At 39.8% G+C, this 18,676-nt stretch overlaps 2 protein-coding genes across 6 annotated transcripts; both read left to right on the top strand.

Annotated features, from left to right (window-relative positions):
- The first annotated feature begins 359 nt into the window (after positions 1-359).
- LOC115756774 (serine/threonine-protein kinase tricornered) lies at positions 360-10,849 on the top strand. Of its 5 annotated transcripts, XM_048277175.1 has the most exons (13): positions 364-868; positions 1,900-2,074; positions 2,179-2,262; positions 3,128-3,369; positions 3,485-3,728; positions 4,219-4,298; positions 4,619-4,703; positions 5,050-5,181; positions 5,255-5,368; positions 9,009-9,056; positions 9,175-9,259; positions 10,461-10,583; positions 10,672-10,849. In XM_048277175.1, exons 1-12 carry the CDS (start codon positions 699-701, stop codon positions 10,550-10,552), a joined length of 1,551 nt encoding a protein of 516 aa, XP_048133132.1. In that variant the 5' UTR covers positions 364-698; the 3' UTR covers positions 10,553-10,583; positions 10,672-10,849. The 5 variants fall into 5 exon arrangements, 4 of the variants coding, with proteins under 4 accessions (XP_030552542.1, XP_048133134.1, XP_048133132.1 ...); XR_007198052.1 differs by lacking the exon at positions 9,175-9,259 and having other exon boundaries at positions 362-868; XM_030696681.2 differs by having other exon boundaries at positions 10,461-10,849.
- Positions 10,850-14,497: 3,648 nt separating this feature from the next.
- On the top strand, positions 14,498-18,649 carry LOC115756773 (protein phosphatase 2C 53-like). Its single transcript, XM_048277557.1, has 4 exons — positions 14,498-16,392; positions 16,586-16,903; positions 16,987-17,092; positions 18,038-18,649. Exons 1-4 carry the CDS (start codon positions 15,502-15,504, stop codon positions 18,370-18,372), a joined length of 1,650 nt encoding a protein of 549 aa, XP_048133514.1. The 5' UTR covers positions 14,498-15,501; the 3' UTR covers positions 18,373-18,649.
- Positions 18,650-18,676: the final 27 nt, after the last annotated feature.

Genomic DNA, 18,676 nt, shown 5'->3' on the forward strand with positions numbered 1-18,676 from the left:
CAATATGATTATAAACTGAATATTCGTGTCTTGGGACAAAATCTAGAAAGCATTCCTTAAAGTTCTGATGCAAAAATTGCCAATTCAGTTTGCGGTGGATTGAGAGTCAAATTGAGTCGTCCTAACGCATGAGGATGCCACGCACTGACAAGTGATGCTCTGTTTTTTTTTTTTTTACCCCCTACTTTTTCAGGAGACAATAAACAAAATTATTCAGACAAAACAAAAAAACAAAATTAGACAACTATTTAAAAATGGGAAAAAAGAAAAGGTGCTGCTGAGATAAATAACGTGGGGGCGCTTCAACATTCTGAGTTGGAAATCAGGCAAGAGAGGGAGGAAAAAAACAAGAGAAGGAAAAAGATCTGAGTTGGCCGAAGATGGATCTTAGTCACCCTTTTGACCAGTTCTTGCATCATTTCATCTCCCTCTCCCTCTGAGTTGTTGCAATTAAGGCATACACTTCAGAATCTACTGGGAGAGCATTCATCTCTTTCCTTTTGAAGCAACAAGAAAGTGGTCACACTTTACAGAGAGAGAGAAGGCAGAGGGAGGTGTCTTGTCAGACCATGAAAAGCGAAAAAAGCATATATAGGGTGTGGGTTGAAAGGATTTTCGCGAATTGAGAGCTTATCAGCAAAAGGGCACGAGTGAAATCTAGTAAAAGATTGTACTTTTGCCGGAAAGGTACGATTTTTATGCTCGTGAAGAAGGAGATCATGGAGGATATAGTGGAGGAGGAGGGCGAGAATCGCGGAGAGGAAGTGCTGGGCTCGAGCCTGACCATGGAGAAAGTGGCTGCAGCGAAGCAGTACATAGAGAACCATTACAGGACTCAGATGAAGAACATTCAAGAACGAAAAGAAAGGTAATGCTCGAAAAAGAGGGAAACAAGTGTGATAGTTCATCGGTTCTTTTTTCTTGGCTAATGCCCTGTTTGGTCGCCGGGAAAATATGTGTAAAAGGAACGATGGTAGCTGGAAAAGTTAAAAATATTGGAGTATGGTTATGCTGGGGGAGAAAAATTGAGTTGAGGAAAGTATATGTACGGGACAAATTGTAGAGTGCGCAACCTTGCTAGGTATCTCATATTAGGTGTTGAACTCCAACATGTATTGTCGGCCTCTAACTTGCAAAACAGTTGACAGCATCAGATTCAGTTCCTTTGGTTCATTCTTTCGGTTATGATCTGTTTGGTTGTTGAGAAAATGTAGGTAAGTGGAGGAAGCCCAGTGTGAGTACTAGGTTTTTTAGAGGCCAGGTAGTATGAAACTCCAAGCTTGTGATATGGGCTTAAATGCATTGTCTTGATGATTCGATCTTTAAAGCTCTTACCAATTTGGTTTAGTTTAGGGTATGCCAAGATGCGCAGAATGATGGATTATTATCTTATGGGAACTGAGGAAAGAATGATTTTTTTCTCTAGTGATGATGTCATGGGTTGTCAGGTTAATCATTTTATTTTGCCAAATCTTTTAGTCTGCTTTTTATCACTGCCACTGGACCTGTCTAGTAAAAGTGAAGAGCATGCAGTTTGTGGTTGTGCAGCTTATTGAGGCATCTTTTGAGAAGATTTTTTATGAAGAGAAGATGGTCCATTTGAGTTTCTAGCAGTGTGTCTCCCCTTTTCCTTTTCTTTTTTTGGTCATGTTCATAATCGTAATAAAAACATCTCTATCCTTATCCTTTTTCTTTACTTTGCATGAGACTCGAATTTTGGGCTGTTATGCATGCGTTCATGGTGGGATGCACAGGCGAACGTCATCAATCCTCAGTCGTCAATCTCGCGTATTGTTTTGGGGGATTGGCCCGTGTAATTATGAGTGTGATCGATACATGTTGGTGGCATCCTGATTCGAGATGCCTAAACAATGCCTAATTTACATGCCGATATTGCAGGAGATGGGTGTTGGAAAGAAAATTAGCTATTTCAGATGTTCCCAAGGAAGTGCAAATCGATCTGATAAAAGATTTGGAGCGGAAAGAGACAGAATATATGCGACTCAAAAGGAACAAAATATGTGTGGATGATTTTGAGCTTTTGGCAATAATAGGAAGGGGAGCTTTCAGCGAGGTAAGATAAGTCAATCACTGAATGTCTATCTGCATCTTTATCCTTCTATGAATGTCTCCTCATGCATTGTGATGAACCATGTTTTGCATATTCCTTGATTTCAGGTGCGATTATGTCGGGAGAAGAAGTCTGGCAATATATATGCAATGAAGAAGTTGAAGAAATCCGAAATGCTCAAGAGGGGGCAGGTGAGATGAGACATTTTAACTGTTGATGTGAGTAAGGTACGGCTTACTGATTTACTGTTAATGATCAGTTTGCATGTGCTACTCAAGTTAAGTACGATTACCTGTTATATGATATTGCTGATAAAGTCTTATCGGCATGTCACTAGCTAACATTAACCTATGGCCTTGCCTCCACATGAGTGTCTTAGAATCAAACAACTGTTTGTTTTATTACTTGTTAAGCACATGTCAAATTCATTTCCTAGGCCTTGAAGCTTCACGATGCCACCATGTTTTTGCCACTTTTTCTTTGCTGCAACATGTCACCCATGAAATTGACAGATTTTTTTAGGTAGTACTGCATATTGAGGCAGTCTGTAGTGAATTTCCACTGGATTAAGTTGCATAGTAGATATGTAAGATGCTAGATCTTTATGCTAAGAAATTTAATGGTGCTTGTGACATGTCATGACTCATAGACCAGCTAGTGACCATTCCCTTTAAGAATGATTCTGGGTGCATATGGAAATAGGTCATACTCCTGAGCACGTGAGGAACTGTATTATATACCATGCAAGATGAAGCTTTCACATAGTTTCTTTTGGGAACTGATTCTGGTAAATGTTTTTTTTGAGCTTCTTTATATTTAAAATGATCTTTGAACTTAGCTTGCATGATTCTGACTGATCAATCAATAGTTTATCAAACTACCATGCCGTAACTTATGCACCTGATTCTTAAAAATGATTGGCCACCTATTTAGCTATCTTTCTTGATTTGACAGTCTTTTCTAACGCACTGTCTTAAGTACTCTATCATTTCTATCCGAGGTTCCATTCTTCGAGTCCTTTATATTGCTGAAGTACTGATATAATGATAATTGTAGGTGGAGCATGTCAGAGCAGAGCGGAACTTGCTGGCAGAAGTTGCCAGCCAATTCATTGTGAAACTGTACTACTCATTTCAGGATGCAGAGTACTTATATTTGATTATGGAATATCTGCCCGGTGGAGACATGATGACCTTGCTTATTAGGGAAGACACGTTATCCGAAGATGTGGCCAGATTTTACATAGCTCAAAGTGTTCTGGCAATAGAATCCATTCATGAACATAACTACATTCACAGGTTAGAAGACAGAAACATCATCATATGTTGGTTTGCACTCCTACAGGTTGTGAGCTGTCTGGTTTGAGTTTGAATATTTATCTTTTCTCACTTGTTCACATTCTTTTTGTTTTAGAGATATCAAACCTGACAACCTTCTCCTCGACAAAAACGGTCACATGAAGCTCTCTGACTTTGGCCTTTGCAAGCCTCTTGATTGTACAACTTTATCTGCAATTCATGAAAATAAGATGATGGAAGACGAAAAATTGGCAGAGCCAATGGATATTGATCAATGTTCAACTGGTACAAACTGTGGGAGTAGTTGGAGGAGCCCCCATGAACAGCTTCAGCATTGGCAGATGAACAGGAGGACCTTGGTATGGATACTACCTTGTATATTCATTTTTCGGATGTAAGGATATCCCCTTAAAATTTGATAGCATGCAGCTTTGAAAACCTATTTCCTTTTTCTTTCATTTTCATGCATGTGCTTCTTCTGAACCATTGACCAATTGCAATTCAGATCATGGTTCTGGGACGACCAGTGGTAAGGTTCATACTATTTACCTGTATAGTATGTTTACAGAATATATTAGCAAAGACTCCATTCTGGTCCTTAGGAATGTGAATAATAACTATTCATTCTCTTATACTATCTTGGTTTTCTTTTTCGCGATTCCTTTTGTGCAGAAGAAATGGAAGCATTTTCTCGTAAACTTGATGATTCACACTTTTAAAATGAATTCGTTAGAATTAATGCTGTTTCCGAGGACATGTACACATACAGGCACAGACAGAGTTTTGATCTGAACTTTTAATTAAAATTGTCATGAAAACTCTAATGCTTTTCACCATCTTGTTTTGAAGGCTTTTTCGACAGTTGGAACACCCGACTATATTGCTCCAGAGGTACTACTGAAGAAAGGATATGGCATGGAGTGCGACTGGTAAGTATTGTGCTCATCCCTTGCTGGTCTTTTTTTCAATTGAAGTTCATTAGTACATGAATGAATTTCGACTTTTATCATCTCAAAATAGTTGAATCTTATATCTCTGCATTGGTTCTTCTGTAATACGTTCACTTTCAGGTAACCAGATTAATTTTGCATGGTATGACTTGCACATGCTGAAGGTTTCTTGTCTCTTAGTTATGTTTCCAGTCAGATTAATCGTTTCTTGACAAATGTGGAATTTCATTGCATCTTTCCTCATTCCATTTGTGTTTTGATTTCTGGTCCCTATTTATTTGACCTTTCTTGGGTTTCAGGTGGTCGCTTGGAGCAATTATGTATGAAATGCTTGTTGGGTATCCACCTTTCTACTCAGATGACCCAATAACTACATGCAGAAAGGTAATTACTGGTGATACCGAGGTACTATCACCTGTCTATCTGACCTTTAAATACTTGTATGATATTTGCTAGTCTTTCATCATTCCCTTGCAAAAGAATGATCAGATGAGAACTCTTGACATTTAAGTCCTTCTTTATCATGAAATTGTAATGCTCACCATTCACATATGTGGAACATCGAGGAGCGTATGTGAGGGGAACCCCCCCCAAAAAACAAAAAAAAAGAGGGAACGTGAGGAGAGGAAAAACAAAAGCCAAGTCTACTTTGTTTTTTTTTTTTTTTGAAAATTACTCTATGCGGACTATAAGGACAGATCTTTCTTACAAATTTCACCAATTTTGTCAGATTGTTAATTGGAGAAATCAATTGAAATTTCCGGAAGATGCAAGATTGTCCCCTGCAGCAAAGGATCTCATTTGTCGGTTGCTTTGTGATGCTGAGCATAGGCTAGGTTCTGCAGGAGCAGTGCAAATCAAAGTAATTATCTGAATCGATTAGTCATTTGGTTCACTTATGTTCCTCTCTCTCTGAACAAGTTTCATTGTACTAGGCTCATCCTTGGTTCAGCTGCATCCAGTGGGATAGACTTTATGAAATGGAGGCAGCATTCAAACCGGAGGTCAATGGAGAGCTTGACACTCAGAACTTCATGAAATTTGACGAAGTAAAGACTCAACTGTTTCTTTTAATGTCGCCAAGAGTACTTTCAGCTCAAGATAACTCGTGTTTGGTAATTTATCAAGACTACCAGTACATCAACATCACCTTTATCCCAAACTAGTTGGGGTCGGCAATCGATGAACCCAAAAATAAATAAAATAAAAGCATGACCGATTGGGAGAAAAGAAATAATTATATAAAAATAAAAATATATAAATATGTATAGGGAAAAGGATTAAAAAGGACAGGTTTGAAATATAGGAATTCCGCCCCTCCACAACATTAATAGCTTTTCCCCACTCCGTCCTAAGATAAACCGTACGCCAATCTATTTCTCATTTCATTAAATCTTGTTTTACTACTTTCCCCTAGGTAAGTTTGGGCTGACCTCTTCCTTTTTTCATGTCATGTTCTCGGTAACAAATTTCTGTTATTACCGGAGTATCTAGGGATCTTCGAAGAATATGCCCAAACCATCTAAATCTATGCTCTTTCATCTTTTTCGCCACCAGTACAACATCTTTTGTCGAATATCTTCATTTCTTATCTTATCCATCCTTGTATGATCGCACATCCATCGTAACATCCTCATTTCCGCTACTCCCATTTTATGCTCATGTTGTCTCTGTGTTGGCCAACATTCAGCTCTGTATAGCATTGTAGGCGTTACTACTGTTCTATAAAATTTTCCTTTTAACCTAAGAGGGATTTTGCGATCACACAAAAACTCCGATACACTGCGCCATTTCATCAAACCCGCTCCGATTCTATGGCTTACATACTCATCAATCTCTCTCCCCTTTTGCAGTATTGATCTTAGATATCTAAAAGCACCTTTCTTGGGTACCTCTTATCCAAGCATATTCACGGATTCTTGATTTCCTCCTCTTGTTGTGTCGAACTCACACTTCATATATTCGGTCTTACTTCGACTTAACGTAAATTCTTTAAACTCCAACGTGCTTTTCCATAATTTTAATTTAGCGCCAATTCCAGCCCCGGTCTCATCAATAAGCACAATAGCATACACCACGGCACCTCATCTTGGATATCTTTTGTTAGCACATCTATAACTAGGGCAAAAAGATAAGGACTCAAAGCGTAACTTTGGTGTAAGCTTACCGTGATTAGAAAATAAATTGATGTCCCATTACAAGCCTTTACACATGTAGCAACAGCATCGTATATATCCTTGATTGCTTCTACATACTTTGAAGGTATTTTTTTCTTCTCAAGCACCCACCACGGAACCTTTCCTGGAACCCTATCATACACCTTCTCGAGATCAATAAACACCATATGTAGGTCCTTCTTTTTTTCTCGATATCTCTCCAACTATCGTATCGAGAAGATAGTCTCCATGGTAGATCTTCCTAGCATAAATCCAAATTGATTTACATAGACCTTGGTCCCTATTCTTAAACGATGCTCAATAACTCTCTCCTACAACTTCATTGTATGGCTCATAAGCTTAATGCCTCTATAGTTGGAACAATTCTGAATAACCCCCTTGTTCTTGTAGATAGGCACAAGCATACTCTTCCTCCGTTCATCGGATATCTTATTAGTTTGAAGAATCTTGTTAAAAAGGTTAGTCAACCAACTTATTGCCACATCTCCTAAGCATTTTCACACTTCAATAGGGACACCATTGGGTCCCAAGGCTTTACTATCCTTCGTCTTCTTTAGTGCCTCCTTAACTTCATGTGCTCTAATTCTACGCACAAACCTTGTGTTTAAATCATCAGAAGCATCCTCCAAATCCACCTCACTTCTATCGCGCTTTCCATTAAAAAGCTTGTTCAAATAGCTCATCCATCTTTCCTTAACTTCTGCATCTCTTACTAAGAGTTTTTGATTTTCATCCTTGATGCATCTAACTTGTGTCAAGTCTTTACTTTTCTTGTCCCTTATCTTTGCAAGCCTATAGATACTTTTTTCTCCCTCTTTGCTCCCAAGTTTTTTGTACATATCGGAGAAAACCTTGCTTCTAGCCTTTCGCACAGCTTTCTTGGCATTTTTTTCTCGCCAATCTAAACTTTTGCAAATTCTCTTCATTAGGACATTTATGCAAACATTTGAAACACTCCTTTTGTTTAATTGCCTCCTACACCTCTTCATTCCACCACCAAGTTTCCTTTGTTTGATGTCCGTTCCCTCTACTTTCCCCTAACACCCCTCTTGCCACTCTCTGGGTGCAGTTAGACATCTCATTCCACATCATATGTACTTCGCCCTCTAGTTGCTATAGTCCTTCCCGAAGCATTCTTTCCTTGAAATATGTTTGTTTTTCCTCTTTTAACTTCTACCATCTTATTCTGGGGTTCCGAGTACATCTTTGCATTTTTTGTACTTTGTTATACTGAACCTCTAAGACCACCAACTTATGTTGCGTAGCTACACATTCTCCAGGATAGACTTTGCAATCTACATACGAGGCTCTATCCTCTCTTCTAGCAAGAAAGAAATCAATTTGGCTACAATTTTGACCGCTGCGAAAAATGATTAGATGTGACTCTCTTTTCCTAAAGAAGGTACTTGCCAACATCAAATCATAAGCTAATGTAATGCTCAAGATGTCTTTGCCAGCCTCATTTCTAGTCCCATAGCCAAATGCTCCATGAACTCTATCGAAACCTCCACTATTTTGACCAACATGTCCATTTAGATCTCCTTCTATGAATACCTTCTCCTTGCGTGGTATCCCCCTTAAAATCTCCTTTAGGTCTTCCCAAAATCTGTTATTATCGGATACTTGTAATCCAACTTGGGGGGCATACACACTAAGGATATTCAAAATCAAGTCTCCAACTACTAGCTTAACCAAAATTATCCTTTCTCCTGTTCTCTTAACATCAACAATTTTATCTTTGAAACTTTTGTCAATCAAAATCCCAACTCCATTTATACTCTTTTTTGTGCCCGTGTACCAAAGCTTGAATCCGATGCCTTCCACTTCCTTAGCCTTTTATCTTACCCATTTAGTCTTTTGCAGGCAAGTAATATTCACTCTCCTTCTAGCAAAAGTATATGCTAACGTCCTTAGCTTACCCATTAAGGTTCCTATGTTCCAACTCTCCAACCGAATCCTTACCCCCTAGGTATCTCTTGCCCTCCAAAATGCCCATAAAAGTGTAAGGACCCTAGCTCACTTACCGCTACATCCGAGCACCGATGTGGCGCATCACTCTGGGAATGATGGCCCAAAGCTAGTTTCCTTACCCCTCGCACCCACCTATCTTGGTGCAAGGATCTTTGCCTATTTTTCACTACTCCCGGGCGCCAATGCAACGCGTCGCTAAGAAGGTTACGCTTAAACGAAAAATTAGAAGGGTTTATCTCATAAAAATAGCTCTTTTTTACAACCGGCTCGCTACGCCCGACGCAACCCTCCGCCTTTACCCTGGCTTGGGAGAGGCTATGTAAACATACAAAGGTAGAGTTCATCTCAAGACTACTAGTAGCATTACGATATCACATTTTATTTAATTTTCATTAGTGCTGCTAAACTTCTAAACTATTTCCTTGTTTTCAGCGTTTTCTTTTCCAAGTTTCATTAGTATCGATTTTTAGAAATTTCTGTACTACATCTATTTTATAAGTAGTTATATTCTATATTAATTTTTGCTTTTTGGATGTTGAAGTTAAATCCTCCAACACCTTCAAGAACCAGATCAGGACCCTCCCGGAAGGTTTGATTACTTAAACAAACATCCTTTTGTTTTATTTGTTTTGATCCTCTGCAGTCTTGCCTGAAGTTATTTCCATCACCTGAATTCTCTGTTAAAACTTGTCTTTCATGAATTCCAGCTGCTTTTGACACCCAAAGATCTAAGCTTCGTTGGCTATACATACAAGAACTTTGATGCCGTGAAAGGATTGCGTCGTGCTTTTGGTATGTACTCTTGCTTCTTAGTTCAAGTTTCATGTTTGCTCTGATTTGTATTCACATTGAGTAGCCTATCAGGTGGACCGAGGTCAGATACATATGTGATAATACATCCTAAATAAACAGGAGCATCTCCCTATTGTTAGTAATTCGCCAACCATGTCCAAAGATTCAGTAGAGTAGATCGGATAAGGATGCAAAAATCAGGAGGAATGATGAGAAGTGTTTAGTGACATTGTTTTGTTGGTTTGGGGTGCATGTTGAGATTTTGGGCAGGCTATTCTTTCTATAGTAGGTAAGTCAGTTCTTTGATGTGCACACGATGTTCAGAACGCAGTTTAAACAAGGCATTGCTAAAATATGACATCTTTAAGTGAAATCGAGAATGCAACAACAGAAGGTCGTCAAGAAGCTCAACTTGGAAAGTTAGGGCTTGACCCCATAAATACTTCCCAACTACAGGATCTGCTTTGGATTCTATGGTAGCTTTCTGTTGAGTTGCCTTGGGCAAAAGGAGAACTGCCAAGTAAGGTTTTGGAGAGGTTACTCCTTTTGTTTTTTGGGAGAAGCTTAGAGAATAGAAAAGGAACAACTACTATAACTCATGCTGTTGTGCAACTATTTGTGCCAATAGTTAAGTTGTCCTTGAAACTGACAAAAAAATTTACCAGGTTTGAGAATGCAGCTATTGTTGGTCTAGTTCAGGCTATGGAGTTGACTAGAGATTTTGATTTCTTTCCGAGCATTTCATATGCAGCTGCAAGTTTGAGGTAGTAACTGCGAAGCGAAATAAGGAAAACACAAGATGTAACATTTTTTGCTTCATTGCATCTAAGGGCATGCACTTATCTTTCGATATTGTACTGGAGAAAAGTTAATGAGGCTAAATGTGGCAAACATAATTTGTTTATTCTCATCAGGTAAGGAAGAAGTAGGTTCATCATTAGGTGTATTTTAATTTTGTACAAGGATGTCTAGACCAAATTTTGTGAGCTGATGCTTTGATTGGTTATACTCATTGTTGAAGGGATGTTTGCACTCTGTACTGGTATGCTCCCTGTAAGTCTTGGAAACAACACCAGTCGGGTGTTCTTTCGAAGTCATGTTTCTTCCTATTTTTAACCCCTACTTAAATGGGGTTCTTTACCCAATACCATGATTTCTGTTTCCCTTTGTTAATTATTGACCTCTTGTCTGTGGCATGTAGGTGATCCTAGGGCTACACACGGTTCCAAGGTGAGTACCGACGAGACAGAGGTGCATATGCTGGAAACATCAGGTGACGCCATGTTACCATGAACCTGCAAGATGGTGATTTCTCCATGCTGCTGTTGCCTTTGCCTCTTAGCCGTGGTAGATGAATCGGTGGTACTAAGGAGGTTTTCATAAAGAGAGTTTGTATATTCATTCTAGGACAGAGATGGTGATTCAAACATGTGCTGACTGCCCAGGTTGGTATAGTGACACACTTGCCTTCTCTAGCGGCAGTTTCTGGTACTTCACTACTATTCGTGGAATTACCTATTGAGTCTTGCCCTTCTTTTTGAGCATCTGAAGTTGTTGGAAGCATCAATGCTATTAAATTTTTCCCGATGATGTCTGCATCGGGTTAGTTCACCGATCTTTTTACCTGAATTTTATTACCGGTTGACATTTCGAAGACATTTGATCAGATAGCAAATGCGAGCTACCGAGTCTTTCAAAGTGGAGTATCAGCATCTTGTCCTGTTTAGTTTCTATATGCTGAGCTAAGACCGCATCATCTTGACTTCAGCAAGAGATGGTTTGTCATTTGCTGTTTTGACATGGTTGGTCCCAACTCAAAGGAAATGCTCTGTTTTTATTTTTCATTTCTCCTTCCCGTAGCACGTGAAGCTCCAATTAAAGAACCACCAGGTTGGCAATTTGAAGGAAAGAGAATGACTTTTTTCTTGGAAACAAAAAAGATTCAATCTGTGATACCAAAGTCTCGTGTGCCATTGGCCATTTTTACAGAACGTTTTGACTTTTTCAGGCTTTGTATTTGGCAAAGAGAAGATTGAGACTTTTTGCAATGCTTCCACGGGGCCCATGGATCTGGCCAATCTTTGTGTGAGAATGGAAAGTATGAGGCACAAAGATTATTAAGATATATAGGTATATATGCATGTAATATTTCAATTCCCGTATCATTTTATTACCAAAAAAGTTCTAAATTTATTGTAAATCTGTCAATACAGTCTTAAACATATTTTTTTGTTAATTAAGTCCTAAATCTTTTGTAATTATGCCAATTCGGTCCATCCGGTGAATTTTAACGGCTTGGGGACGACGTGGACGCTTGCCGGCCGATAATAAAATATTTTAATAATATTTTAATTTTTCTTTTCTTTCCCTTCCCTTTCTCTTCCCCTTTCTCATTCTACCTCCACTTCTCTATTTCTCTGTTCTACCTCCATTGATCACCGGAACTCCGCGACCAACGAGGCTCTAGTTGACCGGGCGAGGTTGACCTTGCCAACCTAGATCTGGCAAGGTCAGCCTCACCATGGCTGACCTAGAGAGGGAAAGAAAGCAAAAGGAGCCCGATCAAGTCCTGTTCCCATCGCAAGATCGCCTTTGATGATCCGTGATGGATTTGGTGAAGCGCAAACGCAGTTCTCAACTTTATTCTGGTTCAAAATGGTTAGGCTCATAAGCTTGGAGTCATCGAGCACGGTTGCCATCCGGATTGAGCTGGAGCAAAGGTGCTGCAGCGAGCTTCGCTCTCGACCCCGGCCGTGGAAATCACTTATCACCACCCTCCCGCCTCGGCCCTTCCCGAGTTCTTCCCCCACTGCGACGACGTGTTCCTTCTCCAAAGCCAGATTTGGGCTGGCGAGGTCGGCGTGGCCTAGCCATGGCAAGGCTTGGTGTCGCTTGGCCACTGTGAGGTCGGGCCTCACCTGGCCATGGTGAGGCCTGCGAGAGCCTTTCAGGTCGTTCTTTAGCTGGTTTCGTTGAGGTCGATGATCGGTGGAGGTAGAATAGAGAAGCTGGAGGTAGAACGGGAGAGGGAAAGAGGAAGGGAAGGGAAGGGGAAAAAAAAGAAAAAGAAAAGAAAAGAATAAAAAAATTGAAAATTTTATTAAAATATTCAATCGTTGGTTGGCCAATATTCTTTGGATGGACTGAATTGGCACAATTGCAAAAGGTTTCTGATTGAATCGGCAAAAAAATAGATTTAGGGTTGAATTAGCACAATTGTAATAGATTTAAGACTTTTTTGATAATTTTTCCATTTTATTTTTGTTTCGCTATTCAAGTACTTTTCCTTGAAAATATTAAAACATAAAAATTGTCGCTGGTGAAATGATTAATCGGAAATAACTTCATGTTTTCCGACTTATTTGCGCCGTATGACTCATTTCGATACAAATTCTATTTGTTAGGTAACCTTGTACCCTATTTAATAATATAAGCACTGTTGTTTAAAAAAGAAGCAAAACAACTGACCTTGTGAGCTTAAGTCGTGTTGACTCTCATGGTGTACGAGAACTGGGGTCAAATTTTGACCTACAAAAAGGGTGAAGTTCACCAAAACATGAGAAATTAAATACACCCATTATTTGGTAAAAGGTAGGAAAACTGACTGCTAGATTGGAAGAAAATCTGGTGAAAGACTAATCTTGAGACTCGCCTGAAGCATGAAACGATTTTTCACATAACAAATATAAACTTCCTGACAATCACCTTATATTTATATTACTCGGGTTGAATATTATCAACTACGCACAGTTCGTTATCCTTTTCGATCTTTTGCCTTTTTGCCTCCCGGAAAAATCCAATTAATTAATCCGTTTCGGAGTTGATCTTTGGCAATTATATCCAGACAGACATTACAAATTAGGTAAGGTTTGGATTTTCATTGGAGTAAATCTAGAGCCAAACCACCCTCTCTCAGGACCCAAAAACCAAGTCAAAAGCAAGCAGTGTCTACTTTCTCAGAAAGATTGACAACAACATCAAACTTCTTTTTCACTGCAGACGTTGTCACGAGGGGGGAGGCCAGACCCACATCAGACAAAACACCTTCCTCGACCAATCGATTTGATCTTTGCCTCCATCTCCTTGTTTGACGGAAGAGCAAAGAAGTCTGCTTTCCATTACCAAGAAAGTGCTCTAATTAGCCTTTTTTAAAGTGATTTTGACCAGTGAAAGTTTCATCTTATTGCAGGCTGTTTGCTTGGGCACCATGTGTTTACCAGCTATGGGCACACGCCTTGAGATTCTCTTTTTCTGGGTGTTCAAATTATTCGGGTGCATGTGAGGGGGGACTACATGATTTCTTACTAACATTGATACAGGAAGGTAAAATTACCAATGACAATATTAGCAACAATAATAACAACTGACTCCTCCTTTTGTGGAGTGGAGTCATATAGATTTTCCTTTTAGGGGTTCAGTTGTTAGAGGAGCTTGGAATGAGAGTAATTTGTCTGAGACTATACATGAATTTCAGGGTGACAAAAAGCTATGGGAATGAAAACAATGCAAAAGATTTCACGAGGATGCGAATTAGAAAGTAACCAAGAGACCATTGATCAAGATCCGAACTATATTTACCATAATAACTATTTGAAGTACTTTTCAGATGATACGAATGCCTACCCGACTCAAACCTTAAGCACATATAGAAGAATATCGAGAGCATAAATTTAGCATAAAAGAACGATGTGAATAACCCAACGAGAATCTAAGAACGATATTCATAAGGTTTTCGATTAGGACTCGACCCCTGTTGCTTAGAATTTGCGAATCAAAACTTATTCATATAGACAAAGAGAACCATCTTGATTTGTTAGATCATACAGGTATAAAAAAAGAAAAAGAAAAAGGAAACCAACCAGTGGATTTGATTTGGCCATAGAGGGAGAAATTAAAGTAAGCAAATTCCAAATGAGAAGAAAAGGTGCTTTCTTAAGGAATTTTCGCATTTTACAAAAGAAACTCTAGTGTCTGACAATAATGGGCAAAACCTAACAAAGGGAACATTGTATTTCTCCTCTGATTGTGTGTGCTCACAAAAAAGCAAAGAAGGTCCCTTTAAGCAAAGGCAATGGATGGAAATGGACAGAGAGAGAGAGACTTCGGATTGGAGAAGCAAAAAGCAAAATGGGATGAAAATGGGTGGAGATGCTTTGACATGCTCTTCGAGATCTGACACGTGTACCATCTCTCTCTCTCTCTTTCCTGGGTCTCCCCTTTTTCTCCATTTTAATATCTCCCCTTTCTTATTTCATCCTCTGCTCTGCTGCTTCACTACCTTCGTGGTTTCTTTCTCTTTCAGTTCTCAAAAAAAAAAAAAAAAAACAAAAAGAGAGTGAAATTCGAGTCCTTTAACTGTTGTGATCATATTTGAGCTGTTATATTGTGATTCTTGGCAACGTTCAAGCCTGGTTCCGTGGTTTTTTTCCTGAAAGCTTCTGGCTCTCAGATTTCAGATTTTAGGAGTCTATGCAAGAGAGGTAGAGAGAGAATGAGGGAGGAGGTGCTTCTTACAGTTGAAGATATTTGGTAGCGAGTCTTCTTTGCCTTTCCTCCAAGTTCTTTTTCTTGATTAATTGTGAATACAACATACGCGAGGGAGAGAGAGAAGAGAGGTTAGAGAGAGAGTCAATTTGCAATAGGTTGAAGTGGGTTGCCTCAGATCCAGGGAACTCAAGTAGTAAGAGGAAAAGGGTAATATCTTTTTAGGGTTGCCCTGTGATTCTTGGGACTTCTACCCTTTTCTTGGTTCACTTTCTCATGACCCTTTCACTTTCTCTCTGTTTGGAGAAAAGGGGTTGGTTTCAACTATCGGGTTTTGCTTTGCAATCCTTGTTTCGAGGATTTCAAACCATCTTTTCTTTTCTGGTTATTTCGCTTTCACTGTAGTTGATGGATGTGGATAAAGAAGACTCCAGAGAAGGGCAAGTTGTAAGGCTTTATTAGAGGTCTGCCGTACCTGTCTGGTTTAAATTCTCTACGGGGCCAGATTATGCTTGCCGTTTTGCATTTCTCAACACTTTTCACCAACTTCAATGTCGGCAAGCATGGAGTAGCAACTTCTCCGGTGTTGGCTCTTGGGCATGGAAAATGGACAATTGAATGGTGCAAATTGTCTTTCTGAATATTTCTTAGAGAGTGATGGAGTTGATGATTTAGTTGAAAAATGGAAGGTTGTTTGCTTTCTGAGGGGTTTGAGGGCGACTTTTTCTTTGTTCGGGTGAAGGATTTTGATGTAGGAGATGTCTCTGGTGGATTTGGTGCTGTGTAGAGTAGATAATTCAGGCTCTGATCATATAAGAAGGGTAAGCCAGGTGGATTTGTCAAGGTTAAATTTGATGGCAAATACTTCGGATTCACTATCCGATTCTGTGATGAAGGATACAACAGAGGTGGTTTCTGGCGAAGAAGATGACTCTAGCTGTGGTGATTTGGATAATGAGGTTAGGATTGTAGCAGTGTCAGTTCCGGCAGAGGAAAAAAGCAATGAAATACCTTTGCTGGATATGATAACTGACGACAAAACTGACTGGATTGCTACTGGTGATGTGATAGCCCAAGAAAGTGAAGATGATTCCTTATCATTGGAGGGTGATCGATTCCTTGATAGCTCGTGTTCTCTTTCAGTGACAAGTGAGACTAGTAGCTTATGTGCAGAGGATTTCCTAATTGTAGATGCTAATTCTGAAATAGAAACACCTAGGTGCTTAGATGTTGAGAAGAGTATTTGCAGTGTCGAAATTCTTGCCAAGGCGCCTGACGTGGAGGAGTTGAATGTTGAGAGAGAGATGACCAATGGACCTCTCTCTGTTGCAGGGAGCCTCGAGGAAGATATCAGGAACAGTTTGAGTTCCCAATCTTCCGCTGTTGTAGTTCAGTTGCCCTTAGGCAAACAAGTGAGTGCGACTGTTGGCCGAAGTGTTTTTGAGGTGGAATATGTACCCCTTTGGGGATTCACTTCGCTGTGCGGCAGGAGACCTGAGATGGAAGATGCGGTCGCAATTGTGCCTCAGTTTCTAAAAATTCCTATCCAGATGCTGGTTGGTGGTCCAGCCCTTGATGGCATCAGTGATTTTGTGAGTCAGCAGACTGCTCATTTCTTCGGAGTCTATGATGGACATGGAGGTTTGCAGGTATTTCATTTTTATGTTTTATCTGAATAATTTTCAGCCAATGTTTTCCATCTTTTAGTCATGATTAGTCTACCTTTTCCTTTTCGGGTTGTCTATTTTGGAGGTTTTTTTTTTTCAGCAACCAACTCATAGAAAAGAAAAAGTGTACCTCTACACTGTTTATTACTTATTGAGTTGTTTGATTTACTTTTAGGTTGCAAATTACTGTCGAGAGCATCTTCATTTAGCATTGGCCGTGGAAATAGAGTATTTCAGGGATCGCTTAACTAATGCCAATTTTATGGACGGTTGCCAAGAATTATGGAGGAAGGCATTTACAAATTGCTTTGTTAAGGTTGATGCGGAAGTCAGCGGCAAAGCTAGCGCTGAACCCGTTGCCCCAGAGACAGTCGGCTCTACTGCTGTCGTTGCCATAATCTGTTCATCACATATTGTTGTGGCAAATTGTGGAGATTCCAGAGCAGTTCTTTATCGTGGAAAAGAACCCATTGCACTGTCAGTGGATCATAAGGTAAGAATCCTCCTATTGAGAATCTACACGATCGAAACGTGTTATTTTCTTTAGTTTCATTTTGGTTAATCATGCTGTGGCAGCCAAATCGGGAAGATGAATATGCTAGGATCGAAGCAGCTGGAGGAAAGGTGATCCAGTGGAATGGTCATCGCGTCTTTGGTGTTCTGGCAATGTCAAGGTCTATTGGTAAGCAACTTCTTCATAGCCTCTTTTTGATATTGCATTTACGTGTCAAAAGGGGCTTGATTTGTCCATCTGAACTTCCCCTTTTCCCTCGGTCTCCCACTTTCGATGGGACTTGAATTGCCGACCTTTTTTCTTTTATCATGATCATGATGTTGAAGAGCTTATCTGTGGAGGATGTCTGCTTATCGATATGGATGTACTCAGCTTGTTTATTTTGGGACATAAATGTGATCCTATCCTGGCAAAATGTCCTTTTACTTGCTGGCAATAAGTCGGAGTTCTCGTGATGATAATCTGTCTTTGATCCAGTCTCTCCTTCTTTACAAGTTTAAGTTAAAAGTCCTCCCAAAACATTGATAGAGGACTCTCTCTGTGTTGAATGTAAAAAGTAGAAACCATCCAGTGGTATATCAAAGGTCCATCAAAGTATATGAGCTTATGCTGTAAAAAGTGTCTGGTGTTTACTTGTGACCCCAGACTTTGGTTTAGCCAGGTTACTCTTTTTTAAACTCAACTTGTTAAGACAGGGCCTGCTAGAAATTGTCTCGACTCTTTAGTAATCGACTTGTTCTGGCCCTCTCTGTTAATTGAGCATCTCGATTCAACAGATTTTCTTATCATTCTCTTCCGTGGAGTTCTGTGTTTTAGTCAATGTTGATTGTCTTGAAAGAGTTCATTGGCTTCCTTTTGCAGTTATAAATTGATTTTCACATGCTCTTTGGTAGGGAGTACCATTTGGAGGATCATTTGTTTTCAGTGTTTCCACTCTGAAATATGAAATTTCATACCTGTACGGGATTCTGCAATACTAGAACTTGACCTAAGGTCATAAAATGACTGAATCGACACAAACCTAGTAGTGAGATAGATATGACATTTCCAAGTTGTTCAGATATGTGTACTACCTGATTGATTGCTGAGTGGGACTATCTTTTTGGACTGCAGGTGATAGATACCTGAAACCTTGGATCATCCCTGAACCAGAAGTCATGTTCGTTCCCCGATCAAGGGAAGATGAATGCCTTGTTTTGGCAAGTGATGGTTTATGGGATGTGATGACAAATGAGGAGGTATGTGATTTGGCTCGAAAGAGATTACTTCTATGGCACAAGAAGAATGGGGTCACGCATCTTCCCAATAGGGGCGAGGTGATGGACCCCGCAGCTCAAGCGGCAGCTGAGTACCTTTCCAAATGTGCTCTCCAAAGGGGAAGCAAGGACAACATCACCGTGGTTGTTGTAGATTTGAAAGCTCAACGGAAGTTCAAGAGCAAGACATGATTTGTATACTGGCTTCTTAATAGCGATTCTTGTTCTTTGACTGTAGTATATAAAGCTGCGTAAGGTCGGATAAGATTAGCCCCTATGTTTTTACCCCAGGGCTCTACGATTTACGAGAGTATCGTTCTTAATGTACCATGGGAACATGCTCCCTTGTTACGCACTGCCTATTACTGGCTTCTGTACATGGCAGGTATATTGCTTGTAGTGACTGAGATCGTGGTGACCTCGCAGCTGTTTTGACATCACGAGCAATTTAATTCCTCATAGTCGGGTAGGTCTAGAGGTTCGATGAGGATTTTGT

This window comes from Rhodamnia argentea, chromosome 4 (genome assembly GCF_020921035.1).
Source record: "Rhodamnia argentea isolate NSW1041297 chromosome 4, ASM2092103v1, whole genome shotgun sequence".
Classification (NCBI taxonomy): domain Eukaryota; kingdom Viridiplantae; phylum Streptophyta; class Magnoliopsida; order Myrtales; family Myrtaceae; genus Rhodamnia; species Rhodamnia argentea.

Coding starts and splice junctions, on each gene's coding strand:
- LOC115756774 (XM_030696681.2), top strand. CDS start 699: ATGCTCGTGAAGAAGGAGATCATGGAGGATATAGTGGAGGAGGAGGGC. Junction 4,704..5,049: donor CAATAACTACATGCAGAAAG/GTAATTACTGGT, acceptor CAATTTTGTCAG/ATTGTTAATTGGAGAAATCA. Junction 9,260..10,460: donor AGGATTGCGTCGTGCTTTTG/GTATGTACTCTT, acceptor TGTGGCATGTAG/GTGATCCTAGGGCTACACAC.
- LOC115756773 (XM_048277557.1), top strand. CDS start 15,502: ATGTCTCTGGTGGATTTGGTGCTGTGTAGAGTAGATAATTCAGGCTCT. Junction 16,904..16,986: donor CACTGTCAGTGGATCATAAG/GTAAGAATCCTC, acceptor ATGCTGTGGCAG/CCAAATCGGGAAGATGAATA. Junction 17,093..18,037: donor GGCAATGTCAAGGTCTATTG/GTAAGCAACTTC, acceptor TTTGGACTGCAG/GTGATAGATACCTGAAACCT.